Source organism: Protopterus annectens, chromosome 11.part0 (assembly GCF_019279795.1).
Source record: "Protopterus annectens isolate FY-2018-M chromosome 11.part0, PAN1.0, whole genome shotgun sequence".
Lineage (NCBI taxonomy): Eukaryota > Metazoa > Chordata > Ceratodontiformes > Protopteridae > Protopterus > Protopterus annectens.
The window spans coordinates 408,320,288-408,339,002 of record NC_056745.1 but is presented as its reverse complement, the minus strand read 5'-3'; the positions used below and the strand labels follow the sequence as shown (position 1 = coordinate 408,339,002).

Here is an 18,715-nt window from a genome sequence, read left to right as displayed (position 1 = left end):
ATCACTTCTTAGAATTTAAAGAATTAATTTGGCAGCTGATACTTAATGCAACAGCCTTCGATGGTCTTAATGACATTTCTATTTCAAGTGTGCTTAAAATGAGAGCTAATACGCTTTGAAATGTTATACTTAATTAGTTTTTTAAATATTTATAAAGCACTATTTATTAAGATTTTTTAGTGTAATTAAATAGTAGAAAGTTGTGATTTTTTTGTGTGTGCATTTATATATTATATATACATTTTATAGTTTAGGAAACGTGTTTTTAAATTTGATGTTTGGACTAGTGCATATCATTTGATTAATTGACATTGTGTACGGACTGGTGTAAGAATGTATATAACTGGTGGTGCTGGCAATATTTTTAACTCTGAAGAAGTTTGTGGCTTTATGGATGAAAGTGCTTAGTTCACTGTTTAATAAACTGTGTGAAGCTATGTACTGGGTGCTCAATTTTCTTATGATACTGTTGTGTAGGTTAGTGAAGACTGGGGCAGTGCATAGAAGTGTTTTTTTTTAACAAGAACCATTTTTATTGAATTATCACTTATCACATAGGCAATCATGCATTTATATAAGTGAAAACAAACTATCTTGACATATTTTCAGTTGTAAAACATTACACATCACTTATAATCTTCTATGCAGTCATTGTCAGTCAACTATTACACTGTTCAGTCATTTCCTGCCTTCCTTTAAACCTCATTCTTACTCCAAAATGTTATTTTGCATGTATTGTTCCTACAATTCCCATTTTTGTATGTAATTTGCTGCTACCCTTTTCTAAAGATTTCACTTCCAGTTATTTTGTCTCTTTTACTTTACTCACTACTTCTATTATGGTTGATTTATACTTTGATTGACATTTTCTAATAACTGTTTTGTTTGGCAGTTACCATAATTAAACTCAGCAAGGCCTTACTGTGTCTAGGCAATTTCTGATTATGTATCACAGCTCAAAACATAATTTCCTTAGTTATACTAATTTGCTCACTCAGTATTTCTGACAGAGTAGGCTGTGGGATTTTTTTTTAAGTCTGACAACGTATTAATTTCCCAAAAAGTATGTTCCTAATTACCTCTTTCTTCCCCATCACATCTCCAACAGTGTATAAAAATATTGGTAAGAGATAAGCATGTGCACTAGATTTAAAACCGAGGCCAGCGAGAAATGGCTCATCTCTACAGAGCTCCAATCCTTTGATGAGTTTTTTTTTTTATAACTTTACTTATATGACTATCATACTTGAGCTTATCATCAATTGTTACATCAAGTAGCTTTGTGTTGGAAACCTGGTCAAGTTTAATATTTTGAACAGAGGTTGTAGTAAAACTATTTGAGTTTTGGGTCCTGATTTTTAGAGAGTAATAGCATCAGTTTATTTTTTAGCATTAAGTATAAGGTGAGCATTTTCTATCCACTGATTTACTTAAGTTATGTTAATTATCTTAATTTTTTGCAAGATATGACACAAAGGTGTATACAAAGGGGTTATAAGACTAGTTTAGTTACGACACCAAAAGAAAAGACTGATCAGCGTTACTGGAATATACTAAAAAAATCTAATGAATCTGAAACTAGTATTAGATTTGTAACCACTTTTGGATCAAATGATAGCATCTATCTTACATAAATATTGGGACATTCTTACTGTGAAAAACGAATTGGCAGAAATTTTACCCGCCTAATGCAAATTTACATACAGAAAAGGAAAAGGGAAAAGAAACTATTGTACAATGGCTTAAGCATTATAAACAGGCTTTGAATGCACTTTAGGTGGTTTTGGTAAAGTCAGACATATGACCCTATCAACTTGAGAAGTGCAACTAGTCAACCACCTTCCTGTGGTAACTTTTTATTCAGTCTGATCCAATTTTGCTTTAGAAAAGGATACAAACAATTGGTCTGACTTCCTGAAATGTTTAGATCTGTGAAGGTAAAACTGCAATTGTCTATGTACACCTAATAAATGAAGCACATATTCCCCCTTATTGGTGAAATTAAGGAAGAAGATTGGTAAATTAATACTTTTATTGAGTGCTGACTTCAACAGCACTTTAGGTAGAAAGGAGGGATTGATGAGTAACAAAACTATGTCATTGTGGAAAATAATATATGAAGGTTGAAAAGAAAAAGCCTGGAGTTTGGATACTCTTCTGGCTGAGGTAATAGCTACCAGAAAAATAGTGTTCCATGTCAAAAATGTTAAATCCACTTTGGCTACTAGTTCAAATGGAGACTGAGTTAATTCTTGCAGCAGTTAAGTAAGATCCCAAGGATGGGTGTGGTATCTTTGACAGGTGGTCTGAGAAGGAAAGTATGTTTGCAGAAAGCTTTACACAATTTAAGAAAGGCCAGGCAGGAGTGATTCTCTCCAGGGGAGGGTGGCCTAATGGTTAAGGTATTTGCCTTACAAACACAAAGTGCAGGGTTTGAGTCTCACAAGGGATAATTGGCTAGGCTTAAAATGGCTCGCAAGTGCAGTTAGCCTAGTACTAACCTATGAACCAGTGTGGAAACTGGATATTGCAGCTATCTGTAATTTGATCATGGAGTGACCAGCACCATCATAAAACACTGACAGAAGGACTTCTATGTAGCTGACATTGGGGGCTGAAAAAGAGTCTAAGTGTCTCTTAGAAGACCAAATACAATTTTCCATTTACTTTTCTACATTTTCTTGTTGAAGTTTTCTGAAAAGATGTAAGAATGCATACTACTTGGGGGGGGGGGGGGACTACATAGCCATCACTGGAAGTGGAGAAACCATGCTGTCAATTTCAGTATGCGAATGCTTGGATAAAGCTTTCTGGACAGTTGCGACAGAATATTGATGAGGGGCCAGCCCCCAAGGAGGGTGTGTCAAGAGAGGCCAGAGGAAGGGGTACAACACCTGTCAAAGCCAGAAAAGGGCAATAAGGATTGCTTCTCAACACAAGGGGTAAGATGTTGATGTACCAGACCACCAAAATATTGTTTGTCTTTATAGACATCACCCCTAGAGAGAGGACATCCTCAAATGCCTGCAATGCTAGTAGGACTGCCCTCATCTCCTGCACACTAATGTGAAGATTGACCTCCAAAGGGGAGCACATGTCTTGGACCATCTTCTCCATGTAATGCCCCTCCCATCAGAAAAGAATCCATGGTCACCATGGCTTTGGTTAATGGAGGGACAAAAGGACAGCCTTGGGACACTTCCAATGACTGGATCCACCAAGTTACATGTTCTCTGCAGATGTTGATAAAGTGTACTGAAAAGGTCATAGACTGATGCCTGATGAACCATTGAACAGCAAGCATCCACTGTAATACCCTCATATAGAGGCTTACCAGAGGAACTTGGGTAATGGAAGCTGCCATTGAACTCAGAAGTTTTAACACTGTCTTGGCTGGAGGGGTTTGAATGGAGAGCAGCTATACGGCCTGATACTGTAATGTAGATAAAGTGGTCTGTGGTAGTTTTACTATTTGAGAAGTAGTGCATAAGTGTGCACCTATGAACTCCAGGGCTTGTGTTGGGGAGAGCTGAGATTTGTCATAATTCACTGCAATCCCTAGTCTGGATCAAAGCTGAAGAAAATAATCTCTGGCCCTGACTAGACGGTGCCTGGTAGGAACGATGAGGAGACAGTCATCCAGACAAGGGAAAACCCAGAACCCTAGCACACTGAGATGAGCTTCAACCACTGAAATGCATCTGTTGAATACCCAGGGGGCTGTGGTGAGGCCAAATGGAAGGTTCTGAATTAGAAATGACTAGCTCCCATCCAGAAGCAGAGAAACCTTCTTCATAGGTTCATAGGAACAGTTTAACAGCCTTTATAAGCCTAGCTAGTATAATTGGATTTTAGCAAATATGTGGCCAACTAGGGGCAAGAAGATGGCATAGGTTTGTGCATATGCCGTGAGTATTTTAAAGATTGCCCCAGTCCATAAGAGATATAGGAGCTACCTCATGTATGAATTCGTGATTCCCCATCTATTGATCCAATTGCATTTGAAGAAGGCTATGGAAGGGCTCTGTTTAACATAAATAAATACCTTAGTCCAAAAAAAGGATTAACTTCTGTGACACATATATGTCTCTTTAGCATGTTTTGTTTGAGTTACTAATTAGGTTTAGATCCCTAGATCATCTGACCCGCATGCTGTTTGTCTTGTGGATGTGTAGCAGCTCCATCAGGGCTGGATTTATGAGTGTCTTGTGGGTTAGGCATAAGTCACTCCTTAATAGTCAGTAGGAAACAGAGTAAAGGGATAAGGCTTTTAGTTTATCCACATAGGGCATGTTGTTTACACCCTGTATTTTCTTTGTGAGGTACCTCTGGGGTCTCTCCATCTGTGGTAATTGCCTAGTCAAGTACATGCCATATGGCGTATTGTACTCGATTATTGGTCTAATGAGGGCTGAGTACAGTTGGACTATAACTTTTTTGGATCTGGATGCCACACTTTACTTATAAGCTTGGCCACACAGAATGAGTTCCTCGCTACTGTGGACACACGGCGGTCAAAGTTCAGGTTACTGTTTGTCTGTGTACCTAGATCTCACACCTCTGAGTCTACATTGCAGGGGTATTTGACTTCTCAAAGGGTATGATAATTCATTTTTTCTGATTTAATATTAGGCCATGGCTATAGCACCAGTTGTTTCTCTGATTTAGACCCTCCTGAAGGATATCTGCATCTCTTGGGGATTCAATGGATGCTTGCAGTCATCAGCAAACTTTGTCATTGAGAGGACTTCCACATTAGCCTTGACTTCAGATAAGTATATTGTGAACAGGAGTGGTCCTAGCACTAAGCTCTGTGGCATACCACTAGTAACTGGCATATTGTTGGATATGGATTCACACACTTTAACCACGTGTCCTGTCCTTGAGCCAATTGGCTGTCCATCTGGTGATGTATGTATTTATGCCCAATTTTGTGAATTTATTTATAATACTGTACCTGAGTGTGGAATTGTGTCAAATGCCCTGGCCAGGTCAGGGTAGGCTGTATGTACTGTTTTACCCTAATCCATGGCCTTAGTGGCTTTTTCAAAAAAGTCTACCAGATTTAGTAGGCATGACCTGCTTTTGACAAAGCCAAACTGGGTTGGGTCCAGTGTTTGAAGGTTTTCTATGTCAATGTTTATCAGGTCCATGATTATTTTTCCATGGCCTTACATATAAGACTAGTCAAACTTATGGGTCTGTAAATTACCCGGGTCATTTGATGGTCCCCCTTTGTGCAGAAGGATGACTGTTGCTGTCCTCCACTCTGTCTGGACAAAGCCAGTCCACAGGCTGTGGTTAAATAGAGATCCCAGTGGGCCTGATAGGTCCTGATTTAAGCTGTTTAAGAGGCAACCTGGTATGTCGTTGGGCTCCAATGCCAAAGCTTTAGAGAGCAGAGTGGCAACCTGTTCTTTAGTGATAATGGTTGGAGGAGCAGTGGAGGGTATTTTTTGAGGGGAAACTGGAGGTGATGGGGAGACAAAATTTGAGCTGAAGTTATCAGTCAGAAGATTTGCAATACCTTCTGGCTGAGTATGGTTGATACTGTCCACAACTAATTCTGCACATTGTTGGTTGTTGCACTTAAGACTGTGGATTTAACTGAAAAATGCCTTATGGTTATCCTTAGCTATGGAGGCTATTTTTGCCTCAAAGTCAGCTTTCAGAGTCTTGACTAGTTTCCTTATTTGTTTATTTAGACTTATAGAGGACTTTTTGTTCTGTTGTTGACATTCCCTCGTACATCTCGACAAGATTTTCTTTCTTTTGTTGTACAACCTATTAATACCAGGGGTCCACTAAGGTGGCTTGTTTTTGCAGTTTGACCTGGGCTTATTTCAGTCCAATACTGCCATTTCTATGCAGTTGTTTATATGGTCATACAGGGCTTTTTTGTATGCCAATGCATAGGCTTCTATGTTTTCTCTGTTTGGGAGAGCTTGGAAACTAGCTATGCCATCATTTAAAAGGGGTCAGTTTGCCTTAGAAAAGTTCTTTAAGTTATTTGAGTTAGATGTGGAGGGTCTAGTTTGACCATTATTTCAAGGGAGACCACTTTGTGATCGATCTGATCTTACATCACAATTGTGGGGGGGGGGGGGCAGCTCTCACTCATATCTGTGAGTACCAGATCTAGGATATTTGTACACCTAGTGGGGGGGGTGTAGACTAGCTGCCCCAGAGTATTTGAGTTGACAAAGTCAAGAAATCTTTGGGCTTGCATATTCATGGCCATGTATGCCTCCCAGTTAATGGGGAGTTAGTTAAAAACATCCATGAGAATAGTATGTGGCTGGATGGTGTGTCATGCAAGTAACTTCAGGTATGATGAATGAGTTTCATGGTTCATGGTGGGGGACCTGTAGCTAGCAAGAATATGGTAATGGATTTTTCCATGGTTAGTTGAACATGAAGTAGCTCAAGCATGACATACTGTTTGACCAGCTTTGAAGTCTGCTTATCCTATATGTAGACAGATACACCTCCGCCTTTTGCTCTTTCATGTTCAGTTTGTGGTCAGAATGCATGGAAAGTATTATAGCCATGCACAGCCGGAATACTTTCTGTGACTCTGACCCATGTTTCAGTAACTGCACAGATGTCAGCATTCTCCAGGGTAAGGAGTGCTTCAAGGAAGTGCAGTTTCTTGTTGAGATTCCTATCACTGAGCAGTAACACCTTTAGCTTGCCCTGAGTAGCCTTTGCTATGTTGGAAGGTTTGTCTGTTTGGTAATGCCTAAAAAAGGCACTATGGGGTGGATAATGTTTTGGCCAATATCCAAAAGCCTAGTGATGAGGTGACAGATGAATGACCATCCTTGGCAAAGCAGTGTGGCCTGTCAACCATGTACTCCCAGGCTGACAAGTATTGGGCACCTAGTTAAAGTAAATAATTTTCTGTTCATATTGTGGCATCACCCTTGGAAATGGTATAATGCTGCTCAATGCTAGGCTCATACCTGCTTATAACACATATTCTGAGAGTTCAATCATGTCTCTCTTCATATAGTCCAAGGAGATACATCTCAGGTCATTCACACCCACAAGGACTATCCATCCATCCATCCATCCTCAACCCCTTTTTGCCATTTTGCACATGGGGTCAGGGTGTCACTTCAACAGTGGCAACCTTCTTGAGCCAGGGTTTACACCGTCGGGTCATACTGGTATTTTGGGGTAAGTGACCTGAGTGCTTGTGAGATCTGGTGGATCCTGGCTCCTGACAGGCAACTAACTATAACCTTCTCCTTAGCCATTTTGATAAGGATGTCTGTGTATCTCACAATGGAGTCTCCTATGACCAAAATATTGGGTTGTGGCGTGTTTTGCCTTATGAGCTTGGTAGTTGAGACACAATGAGATGCAGTTTATGTGTTGTGATGGCAAACTGTCGTTTGCGTGTATGCAGAGTTTCTGAGTACTGCGCCTGAGATGCCTTTGAGGATTGGGTAAGTTACATGCAAGCGTCTCTGCATATGTGGATCTATGTATCTGGTCCTTTGTGTGTGTGGTGATTGATGTGTGTGTGTGTGTGTGGGGGGTCTGGTGATTGGTGTGTGTGTATATGTGTGTGTGTGTGAGTGTGTCTGGTGATCGGTGTGTGTGTGTGTGTGTGTGTGTGTGTGTGTGTGTGTGTGTGTGTGTGTGTGTGTGTGTGTGTGTGTGTGCGCCTGTGTGTGTGTGTGTGTGTGTGTGTGTGTGTGTGTGTGTGTGTGTGCTGCTGACAACTTGTTTGTTGTTTTTTGTGTCTGAATGTGAGTTTCACTGTACATAAAGCAATTGCTACACTGCTTCAGGATGCCCATGTCTATCAAACTAGATGCAGAGATAGTAGGAAAGTGCCTATTCGTGGTTGCAGGTCCTAATGTGTACTTTGCAAGGGACAGGAGTGGAGGGTGTTTGTAATCAGATGACGTATGGGTGCTTGCTTTGATGTAATCTACAGCTAACCTATCCAGCAAAGCTGCCCAACACCAGATGCTTTTTGAGCAGTGATAGTCCTAGATGCTGTCATAATGTAATGTAGACCTAAATAGTCCTAACTAAATGAGTTTATGCTCATGGTGCAAACTAGTTGCCCCGTGAGTAGCGCGAGACTGTGGTAAAGTTCTGAGATAGTTTTTACAAGGAAATTTCAGCTGTTGGTGATTGCGTCTATAACAGGCCCCACTAACTGCCACTGCATGAAGAGCAGCTTTGCATAAATGCAAGGCTTATATACAAAAAAGACAGTTTTACACTAACTATGCTCTACAGCCAATCAGGTAAGTGCACAATGAGCTTTCTACCAGCAATTCCAAGCTTGTATAGGTGAAATAAGTCCTCTTCTGCCAAAAATGTGCAGACTTTGACCCTCTTAATGTAAATTGACTGGTTTGGAGCCCAGGTGTTAAAGAACCACAAACAGATGCTTAAAATTAGTTAAAATCACTGAATACAATGTATTTAAATGCAGAATAGCAGCCCTTAAAGCTCTTAGAAAATGCAACTTTTAAACTTTAAAGATGTGCAGAAAACAATAAATAGCACAGAAATCTTTCATAGTAGAAGGAAAACAATTAAAGGAAGTGCAAAATGGTACTTAATTTCATTTGTCTTGCCAAGGATGGCTTTAGATGTTTGCAAAATCTCTCAATGTCTCTAGCATCATCATAAAATGATGACCAGCTCCTGATAAATGAGCTTTGTTTATTACTTAGCAGAAGTTCTCCCACTATACCAATCAAGCCTTAATATGGATCATGTTTCTATTTTGATGTGATATTATGCATCCTGAAGGTCTACTGAGCACATCCAATTGTCCTTTCGTAGGAGAAGTAGAATGGACTGAACTGTGACCATTCAGAACTTAAAGTGTTTGACAAATTGATTTAGATAGCTTAGATCCAGGATAGGCCTGAGGTTGCCCTTATTTTTTGGCACCAGAAATAATCTCGACTAAGTTCCAAATCCTTGGTGGTCTGGTGGGACCTTTTGGATGACTCTTTCTGTCAGCAGCTTTTTAATTTCTAGTGCTGCTGCTTTTATTTGTGAAGTCGGAATGTTGGGGTGTTTTTCTGTTGTTGGGGGTGGATAAAGAAAGGGAATATAACAGCCTCTGGCAATGACTGTAAGCATCCCTATGACTGCCTCCGGAGTGTGGCAGCTGGGGAACTAAGGAGTGCTGATAAGGCATTTTGGTGAAAGAACGTCTAAAGCCTTGATTCTGCAGACGACCTCTGCCTTGAGGTCAACATCTGCCATTAGAATACCCCGTCTCTTTTCCAGAAGAATCTTGGGAAAAAACATAGGGATTTACAGAACCACATTTTCTTACCCCCCCCCCCCTTACTGGTTTCTAGAAAAAGTCTTCTGGGGGATCAAAAACTGTATACCTATGGCAGAAAGACATTTCCCATCTTAATTGCTCCTAGTGAGTGTCCTTGATCTTTGGGACAAGTAGGGTGGATCAATTAAAGGCAGCACTGACAAAAGACGTCTTGAAAGGTTCTGGAAAACTCACACAACTGCATCCAGGCATGCCTCCATACCATAATGCCTGTGTCTGCTGCTCTAGAGTCACCCTCCATAGCACTGAAAACAAATCACATGGCAGTGTTTGAAAGGGATTGCAGGGTGGCCAGCTGTGATTCTATACGTTTCCTGTCTTCTGCAGACATGGACCCATACACAGACTTGGAAAGTTAGTTTGTAAAGTTTCTCTGAAACCTCGCCATATGGGCCAGGTAATTCAGTGACCTGACAGCAAAGGTCGCTGATGCATATACCTGCTTCCCATATCTGTCCAGAGCCTTAGACTCTCTATAAGGAGGGTGGACAGATGAACTTTGCTCTGCAAGCTTCTTTTTAGTGGCTGCCACTACTACCATGGCATCCATTACTGGGCCTTTGTTCCAATGAGCACAGTCTTTAGTGAAGACTAAGTGCTTATCTGGTTTCTTGGGAACTGGTTCAGCCACATTCGGTTTCTTCTACATGTACCAAGAGATCAAGTCAATCATCTCATCCGCTGGGGATACTATTCAGGAAGTAGCTCAGTCACAGCTAAAAGCCTGAAGGAAAATGGATTCTTCCTGTGAAGAGTCTTTGGAAGACCAGTCTCTTTTCTGACTCACCCTTTCAGCAAAATCTGTATCTTCTGTTAAAGACTTCTGTGTGTAGTCAAAGTGCCTCCTTTTACACTTATGCTTCAGAGGATCTTCCATGGGGGGGGGGGGGGGGTTCCGATAAAGACTAAGAAGTCTGAGAGGAGCCCTGAATGAGGACTGACTCAAGAATAGTGTGAACTGGCTACCCCAATGGAACAGAATGAGGAGGCTCAGGACCCAGGTCTGAAAGTTTTACAGCTGGCAGATCTGAGGTGAGCAAGTATGTCTGAACTCCTGATATGGAGAGTGCTCTCTCTACTGCCTCAAAGGCATAGACCAAAGGGAATGCAAAACCAATCTAGCAGGAGCTGAAGTTACTGTATCAGGGTGGCTAAGAGTATCTCCCTGGCCCTGCTTTGAGACGGAAGTTGGAGCCAAGCTGTTTAATGCTAATGCTCCAAAAGGAAGAGATGGTTCCAAAAATTTCAGAGTTGAACCCCTACCCAGAGGCTCACTGCTGAAGCTTCAGCTCTGAGATCCATCAGGATCAGACAAAATCAGGGCTGGTTGGATCAGGGAAGATGCCTGAGTCGAAGAATTCCAAACCTTCAGATCCAATATGGATGAGCCAGGAAAACTTGGATCCATAATATCGGATGCAGGAGAACACATTAGAGTAGAAGCAGTTATAGGCAAATTGGAAGAACCTCAAACAAATTTGAGTGCTAGGAAATCCCTCATCATTTTGCCCACATAGGAATATGGGCTTCTGGTAGACTTGAAGAAGGAAGATGTCTAGAAGCCTTGGAAATGGGTAACTCCTGCAAGAAAGGAGAATGTAATGTGGAAGAAACAGGCTTCAGGGAAAATCTCTGCAGCCTATGAGAGGGAGTTCTGGAAGAGAAGAGGATTTATCGGAAGTAGCAGGCAGATCCAATGTCTTAACAAGCTTAACTGGAGGAGCTGAAGTAGGAAACAAAGAAGGAGAGCAGTCAGGAGATAGTTTCCTTATGCTTTTCTTTTGATTTCTCACTCTTGTCCCCTTTTTGCGTATCTGAGAGCTTCTTCCCAGATAAGGACAGTCCAAAAGCAGATGAAGTAGATGATTGGGGAATAAGACCCTTTAGAGCGCGATTAATATGGCACTCGGCAACAACCAGATGGCCAAAGGACATACAGATGGCACAATCCTCCTCCAAATGAGCTGCCCCAAAGTAATAGAGAAATATACTATGAGTGTTGGTATTTAACATTTTATGGCCACAAGAAACAATTTTTTTAAAGCCAGCTGATTTATCCACCATGATGAAAAAAACAATTCCAAGCTCAAAACAACAACAACAACAGCAGAACTTTCAAATTTACAGTAAGAATAAAAATACCAGCAATGTTAACTAAGAAATACCCAGTCAAAGGTGAGGGTAGAGTGACAATTACCATCAGTGGTAAAATAGAACTATTAAGTAACTAGTAAAGGTGCTGACAAGGCCAAAACAGCCAGAAGAGAAAATAGGAATATCTGGTTATCTATATTAATACTTTTTATTTAATCGGGAAGACGAAAAAGCAAAAGAAATAGGTATCAACAATGATAGCCTGATTTGTCTCACAGCAAGAGGTTCTCCGGTTCAATCCTCAGCTGGGATGCCTTCTGTGCGGAGTCTGCATGTCCTCCCTGTGGTCGCATGGGTTTCTTCCGGGTGCTTCGGTTTCCTCCCACATCCCAAAGACATGCTGTAGGTAGATTGGACACTCTAAATTGGCCCTAGGCATAAGTGTGTGCGTGCATGTGTGTGCCTTCTGTGGAAGGTTGGGTGCCGGGCTGGCAACTCGACACTGTAAACCTTCACTGCCAATCATGAGTGGACAGATGATCCGCTGTGGCGACCCCTAACCGGGAAAAGCCGAAAGAAGAAGAAGAAGAATGATAGCCTGATTCCTGGCTGTTCTCAGACCACAGTCTCATAGACAGAAAGTCATGTGTTAGGCAACTCACATGGACTGCCACTCACCCTCAAACTTGACTGCATGTTTGGGGCAAGATGAGTCAAAAATAGGGATGGTGTGGCACTGCCACCTGAACATGTAGCCAAATTCAATCAAGTAAGTGTGGAAGCTATGTGGATGAAGTGGGAGTTGAGTGGTTATATTTACAATGTTGCAACATTGTAATATAGAAAAATATATCTCAACAGCACAGCTATTCAGAATGCAGAACAGAATTTTAGACTGTGCATTACTTTCATGTAAATATATGCAATATAACTGCATCCTGGAAAGTTTCAGTATTTCCATAACTGTATGACTCAGGTGGGAATGAAATAATAAAAGTAGTGTGTGTGTGTGTGTGTGTGTGTGTGTGTGTGTCTGTTTATATAGCCACACATATACACAGACCTCTTGAATGTATTTGTGTAGCTTTGCAATATATTTAATTTATTACAACACTACATTTTTCTTACAGCCAGATGTATGAAGCCACTAAATTCCCTTTTACTTACTTGAAACGTGACAGTATCTTGGAATCGCTCTTTAATTTTCTGTAATACCTGAAGCACCTTAATTTCCAACGTTGAAATCTCTGTATGCATTTTCTGTCTCTCTTCTGATTCAGCCATTCGTGCTCTTGAAGTTCCCTGGTAGCCTGCAACAAAGTGTTCAGATAAGGATAATACCAAGTTACTAGAAAGACCCATGATTTTTTTTCATTTCCCTTCACTTCAGTTGATTTCTACTTTTTCTGCTGTGCTTTACAGTTGCAGCAGAATAAATCAAATTCAATACAAGATGAAACTTGTTAAAATCTCATAGTCTTAATCATTTGTGTCAAACTGTGAGAATATGTTCTAAACTTATCTTTTTAGTTAGCAATATTAACTTTCAGGTGCAAACATTTACACAGGATCAGAAACAATTAGACAGATATAGGTGCAGAGAGGCAGATATAGTAATATGCAATTATGTATATATGGTTCTGGCTCAAACGGTTGAGACCTTAGCAACTGAAATAACAGACTGATCACAATTCATTGAAAGTGCTACCCTTTTTCGCACTTTTATTAAATTAGCAGTAAAGAAATAGACAAACATACTGTACTGCAGTGCCAACAATTAAACCAACTGGAGTGGGAATATAACCCACAGCCTTATGGTTTTTCAGCACCAAAAGTAAGTGTGGTACCTGCTGTGCCACTGTCACTAGTAAAAATATTATTCTATCATCTATCTATCTATCTATCTATCTATCTATCTATCTATCTATCTATCTATCTATCTATCTATCTATCTATCTGTCTGTCTATCCATCTATCTATTATGCACACATGTAGACACATGTAAACCTCTGGAACCTATTTGTGCAGCTTGGCTTTGTTCCATTTAAAATGTATTTTTCCTAGTTTACTTAGAATGACTGCTTGCTTATTTTAGTCGGTTTACTGTTTTTTTCTTATGCTTTGCCCACAATGAAGGCAAGAATTGTTCATCATGCTATTCAAAAGATGGTTACTCCTACTTTTTTATATTCCCTCAAATGAAACTATCAATCATTTTATCTTTTAAAAATAAAAAAGCATCAAGTCCAGAGCATCCACTTATAGAATTTTATAAAAAAATGTTTCTGACCCTTTTGCTCCATTATTAAACTTTTTATATGTTTGACTGACTGTCCTTCTGGAGTTGACAGCTATTTCTCATTATCTACAATAATTCTTATACAGTAAACTCTCAGTTAACCGGCACTCATGGGGATTGCTACATGGTGGATAACTGTAGTTTCTGGTTGCTTAAGAGTTAGTATTAAAAATAGGCCTGACTAATACTGTATCCTATACTATTTGGTTTGACTTGTTCTCAGGTTGAGGAGAGAGGAAATGTATTCCTATCTTCCTTTTCAAAACTCTAAAACTCTAAAAACGTAAGCTATGTTTCTGTGTGTGTGTGTGTGGGGGGGGGGGGGGCAGAAAGTGCACACATGAAAATTGTGCTGTATTTCTTCGATTTTTGTTGCCGGTTGCTTGAGAGTGCCAGATGCTTGAGGTAGGGATGCAATGCTGTTCTTTAATTATAGACCCATTTTGTTGTTAAATTCAGATTATAAAATTCCAGCTAAATATTTCAATCGGGAACTATTAAAACAAATCTTATGTCACATTTTTCCATAACCATTTGGTTTTGTACCCAAAAGTTCAATGCCTGTACTAATTCAGTTGTTACAAGCAATCATTTTGTGTTGTAAAAACAACAAAAACTGAGTAAAATCATGGGTAGCCTTCTGTTCTCTTGACACTGAAAAAGGTTTTAATTTAATTAAAGGGAGTTTCCTTTTTATATAATATATTATAGTTGTATTCCTGAAAAATGGAAAATATAATCTCTGCATATTTTTTTCTTAATTCTAAATATTACTTAAGTATACATAACTGTTAAACTGATATAAAAATTCAAAATTCAAGAGGAAGACAGGGATGGCCTTTTGGCAATTAACCTCATTATCAACAAGATTCAGCGAGATCCTGAAATAATTCCCCCTATTATTAAAAATTCAGCAATTAAAGTTTTTGCTTATGTAGGCAATTTACTTCTGATTTTGGAAAACATTACTACTTCATTGATGTGCCTTTTTAGACTATTAAAACTGTCCAACAAGTTACAGTCACTACATGATTAAAGAAAATACAAAGTTAATGTTTATTAACAAATCTACATCTGCCCTTGTGGAGATCAATTTTTGGGATAGACTTTCTTGGTACATTCCAAATACATTGCCTTGGCTCAGTTGGAAGGCAAATATATCAACATGCAAAATGTATTAAAAGTATGGCCAGATCTAAATATCTCTTCTGCAGAAACAATATTTTTAATGACAGCTTATCCCATTTTTATTAATAAAATAAGAATATTATGGTCCTAATTTTTGGAGAGGTGTCTGCCCAAAAATTCCTGGAAATTATTAGATCTTATAATAACATGGCCTAAAACATAAATGATCCAGAATTATTACTTTTTATTCAAATTTGAATAAACTATTACAAATGGAATAATCTAATCACAAATTTTCAATGATCTTTAATTGTATTTGGCAACTTAAGTTTTCTAAGTCATTGGAGGTCTGTAATTCAGCAGTATCTCAGGATTATCACCTTAAGAGTTTTAGAACATTTACCACAAGATGTAAGGTATAAGGTTCTAAGTTATAATTTCCTTAGTACAATCTTCTGTTCTCGTCATTTATACCTATGATGTTTAAATGGTATATTATCCGTATCTATAATAGTAATATTTTTAGTAAGTTTATTTTCATTTAATAGAATCGTTGTATGTAATTTTTTCCAGTTGGATGTGTAATTAGGGTTAATCCATTCAATCACAGTTTTGAGTAATGTAGCATTTATATATGATTCAATGTCTGGGAAATTTATTCCTCCCTGATCCCATTGTCTTATATGATGCGCATAAGCAATTCTGTTTCTTTTAGGGTTCCATAAGAATCTTAGTAGTGTTGATGTTATTTTCTTAAGATAAGATCTCTCTGGAATTAACAAAATAGCTTGGACTATATATAAAATTTTAGGGAGAAGAACCATTTTAATCAATTGGAGTCTATCTTCAAAGACTAGAAACAGATTATTATATTTATTCACTAGAGAATCTATTATGTCAATGATCCGTTTATAATTATTTTGTATTATATCTTGTATATTATCATATAGATCTATCCCTAGGTATTTTATTTTTGTAGCTTGCATTCCTATAATACTATTCTTATCTACTTGTATGTCCTTTTTTTATTTAATAATAGATATTTAAACTTTTGATTATTACAGCAAAGACCTGAAATCTTATAAAATTTCTGTAATAGAATATCTAGTTCATCTAAGGCCTCTTTTGAGTTCAATAGAGTGAGACGTACATCATCAGCAAAGAGCATGACCTTAGAGTAATATTGGTCGAATATATTTAGTCCTTTTATCTTTGGATTGTTTTGTATTAGTATAGCCAATAGTTCGATAGCCAGTGCAAATAAAATGGGAGACATTGGGCATCCCTGTTTAGTACCTTTCATAATTTGTATAGGTTCTGAAGTAAAGGGTCCTAATTTGACATAGGCTAAATTATTTTCATATACTTTTTTAATAAATGTGATAAAGGAAAGCAGGAATTCATAAGCTTCAAGAATTTTAATTAGATAGTCCCAATTTAAGGAATCAAATGCTTTTTTAATATCCAGTCCTATTATCAAGGCTTCTATATTTTTTTATTTAGATAATCTTTTAAAGTCAATATTCTTTTAATGTTATCATGTGTATGTCTATTCTGAATAAATCCAGTCTGGTCATTGTTAATGATTTCATTTAATTGATTTTGTATTCTATTTACCAGGATGGACATAAACATTTTATAATCATTATTTAATAGTGAAATTGGCCTATATGAGCTGCAAAGGCCGGCATCCTTGTTTTCCTTTAAAATGGGTATAATTAGAGAGTATTTCCATGAAGGGGGGATAATTGCATGGGTTTGAATCTCAATTAATGTCTTATGTAGCAAGGTGATTATATTTTTGGGAAATCATTTGTAAATTTCTCAAATTAAACCATCCATTCCAGGAGATTTACCAGATTTACTGTCTTTAATTTTATTTGTGACTTCTTTGAGTGCAATAGGTTTTTGTAAATATCTTTGTAAACTATCAGGTATTGATTTAATATTAGAGATCATATTTCCTAACAAGGAATGGTCAATTGTATTATATGTATCTTTATAATGATTACTGTAATAAGATTTGAATGGGTCTAATATATCTCCTATTTCTGAGACCTTCTTATGTCTTTCTTCATGAAGAATATTAACAATAGAATTGGATATGGATTGCATTTTGACTTTAACAGATAAGTTATGTAGGTGTTTCGGAGAAGTAGCATAAGCTTTTATTTTTAACCATTCTATGGCTAAATTAGTTTTATGACTTAAAATATCAATATATATCTTTTATTTAGTTCTTCTATTTCCTTCTTGTTCTCAATTGTATTAGAGTGATTTTTTTTTATTTATATAATGTGAGTTTCCTGTGTAATTCTTGTAATTCAGATTCCCATTCTTTGAGTTTATTTTTATACCAGCCAATCGCATTTCCATAAATATAAGCTTTCAATGAATCCCATACCATTACTATATTTACTTCCGAATTATAGTTTATGTCTAGATAGAAATTTAGTTCTTTCACTAACCATTGTTTAAATTCTTTAATTTTTGTAATGTATGAAGGTATTCTAGAAAGGAATGTTAGTGGTTTAAAGTCTACTTGTACTTTAAGAACTAGTGAATTGTGATCTGATAAAGGGCATGGGATTATTGAAAAAGAAGTAATTCTGGATTGAAGATCTTGTGATATAAAAAGTTTGTCTATTCTGGTTCGAGTACCAAACCTATAATCTTGATGAGGGAATGACAAGAAGTTATTATCAATAACATTAAAGGTATCTATCAATTTTAATGACTCCGTCCATTTTTTTTAGTATTTTTGCAGTAGCTGTTAAACGTGAAGATTTTTTGTTGGTAGTTTGAGAAGTGTCAGTTAGACAATTAAAATCCTTTCCTATTATTATATTCCCTCTGGAAATGTTTATGATTTGGTCTACATGTTTTTTAACTATTCCTGTCCCAATACCAGGAAACCAGTATAAGTTAGCTAATGTCCATAACCTATTATTCAACTTCAGTATGACTATAGCTATAAGCCCTTCGCTATCAATATATTTATATACCATTTCAGGGTTTAGGGAATTATTTCTCCATAAGATTATTACTCCCCTTTTCTTAGATTTAAATTTAGAGTATGCTAAGGTCATATAATCACTTGGATTCCAACTAAAATTATCATTAATTTTGAAATTAGTTTCCTGTAAAAAGATTAATTGGGTTCTATTTATTTTTAAATATCTTAGTAAGTTAGATCGTTTATTTGGATTATTTAATCCATTTATGTTTAAAGATAGTAATGTGATATCCATGCCAAGTTATTTTAAAGAAGTATTTAAAATGTCAATATATTTTCCTGAAATCATCTCTACTACATATAATAAAAATAAAAATATTAGTTTGTAAATATCCATCTCTTTGTAAGATGTTAACTTTAATATAATCAAATAGAATTAAGTCAGACTTGGTGAAAATAATTAATAACATAAAAATTAAAGAGAAAAATAGCATTAAACTAGTTTGTACATTAAAGCTTGCCCACCATGGAATGAAATACATTCCTAGTCCATCAGATAGGTACATCTGGAAAACTATCCCACTAACTTCCTTTTTTCATTTATTAGAGCACCAAATATACAATCATAAATAGTATAGGAGTCTATTAAAATATTTTATATGATTATCATTCAGCAATAGAAGTAAATGTTTATATATATCAATATATACACACATATACATACATACATACCTATATATATATATATATATATATATATATATATATATAGAGAGAGAGAGATATATAGATATATACACATACATACACATAATACATAATTAGTAACTAATCAAATAAATATAACGTCTGCAATAATGAATATTAAATTTTCTGAACTTGCTTGAAGCACAAATTTCCAAGA

At 37.2% G+C, this 18,715-nt stretch overlaps 1 protein-coding gene across 3 annotated transcripts in view; it reads right to left on the bottom strand.

The window, feature by feature from the left end:
- Positions 1-18,715, bottom strand: part of CCDC87 (coiled-coil domain containing 87) — a 1,578,580-nt gene that overhangs the window by 189,581 nt on the left and 1,370,284 nt on the right. For all 3 annotated transcript variants that reach the window (XM_044087903.1, XM_044087902.1, XM_044087904.1), the window contains exon 20: positions 12,596-12,738. In XM_044087903.1, coding sequence (XP_043943838.1) covers positions 12,596-12,738 — 143 coding nt within the window. The remainder of the gene's footprint in view (positions 1-12,595; positions 12,739-18,715) is intronic.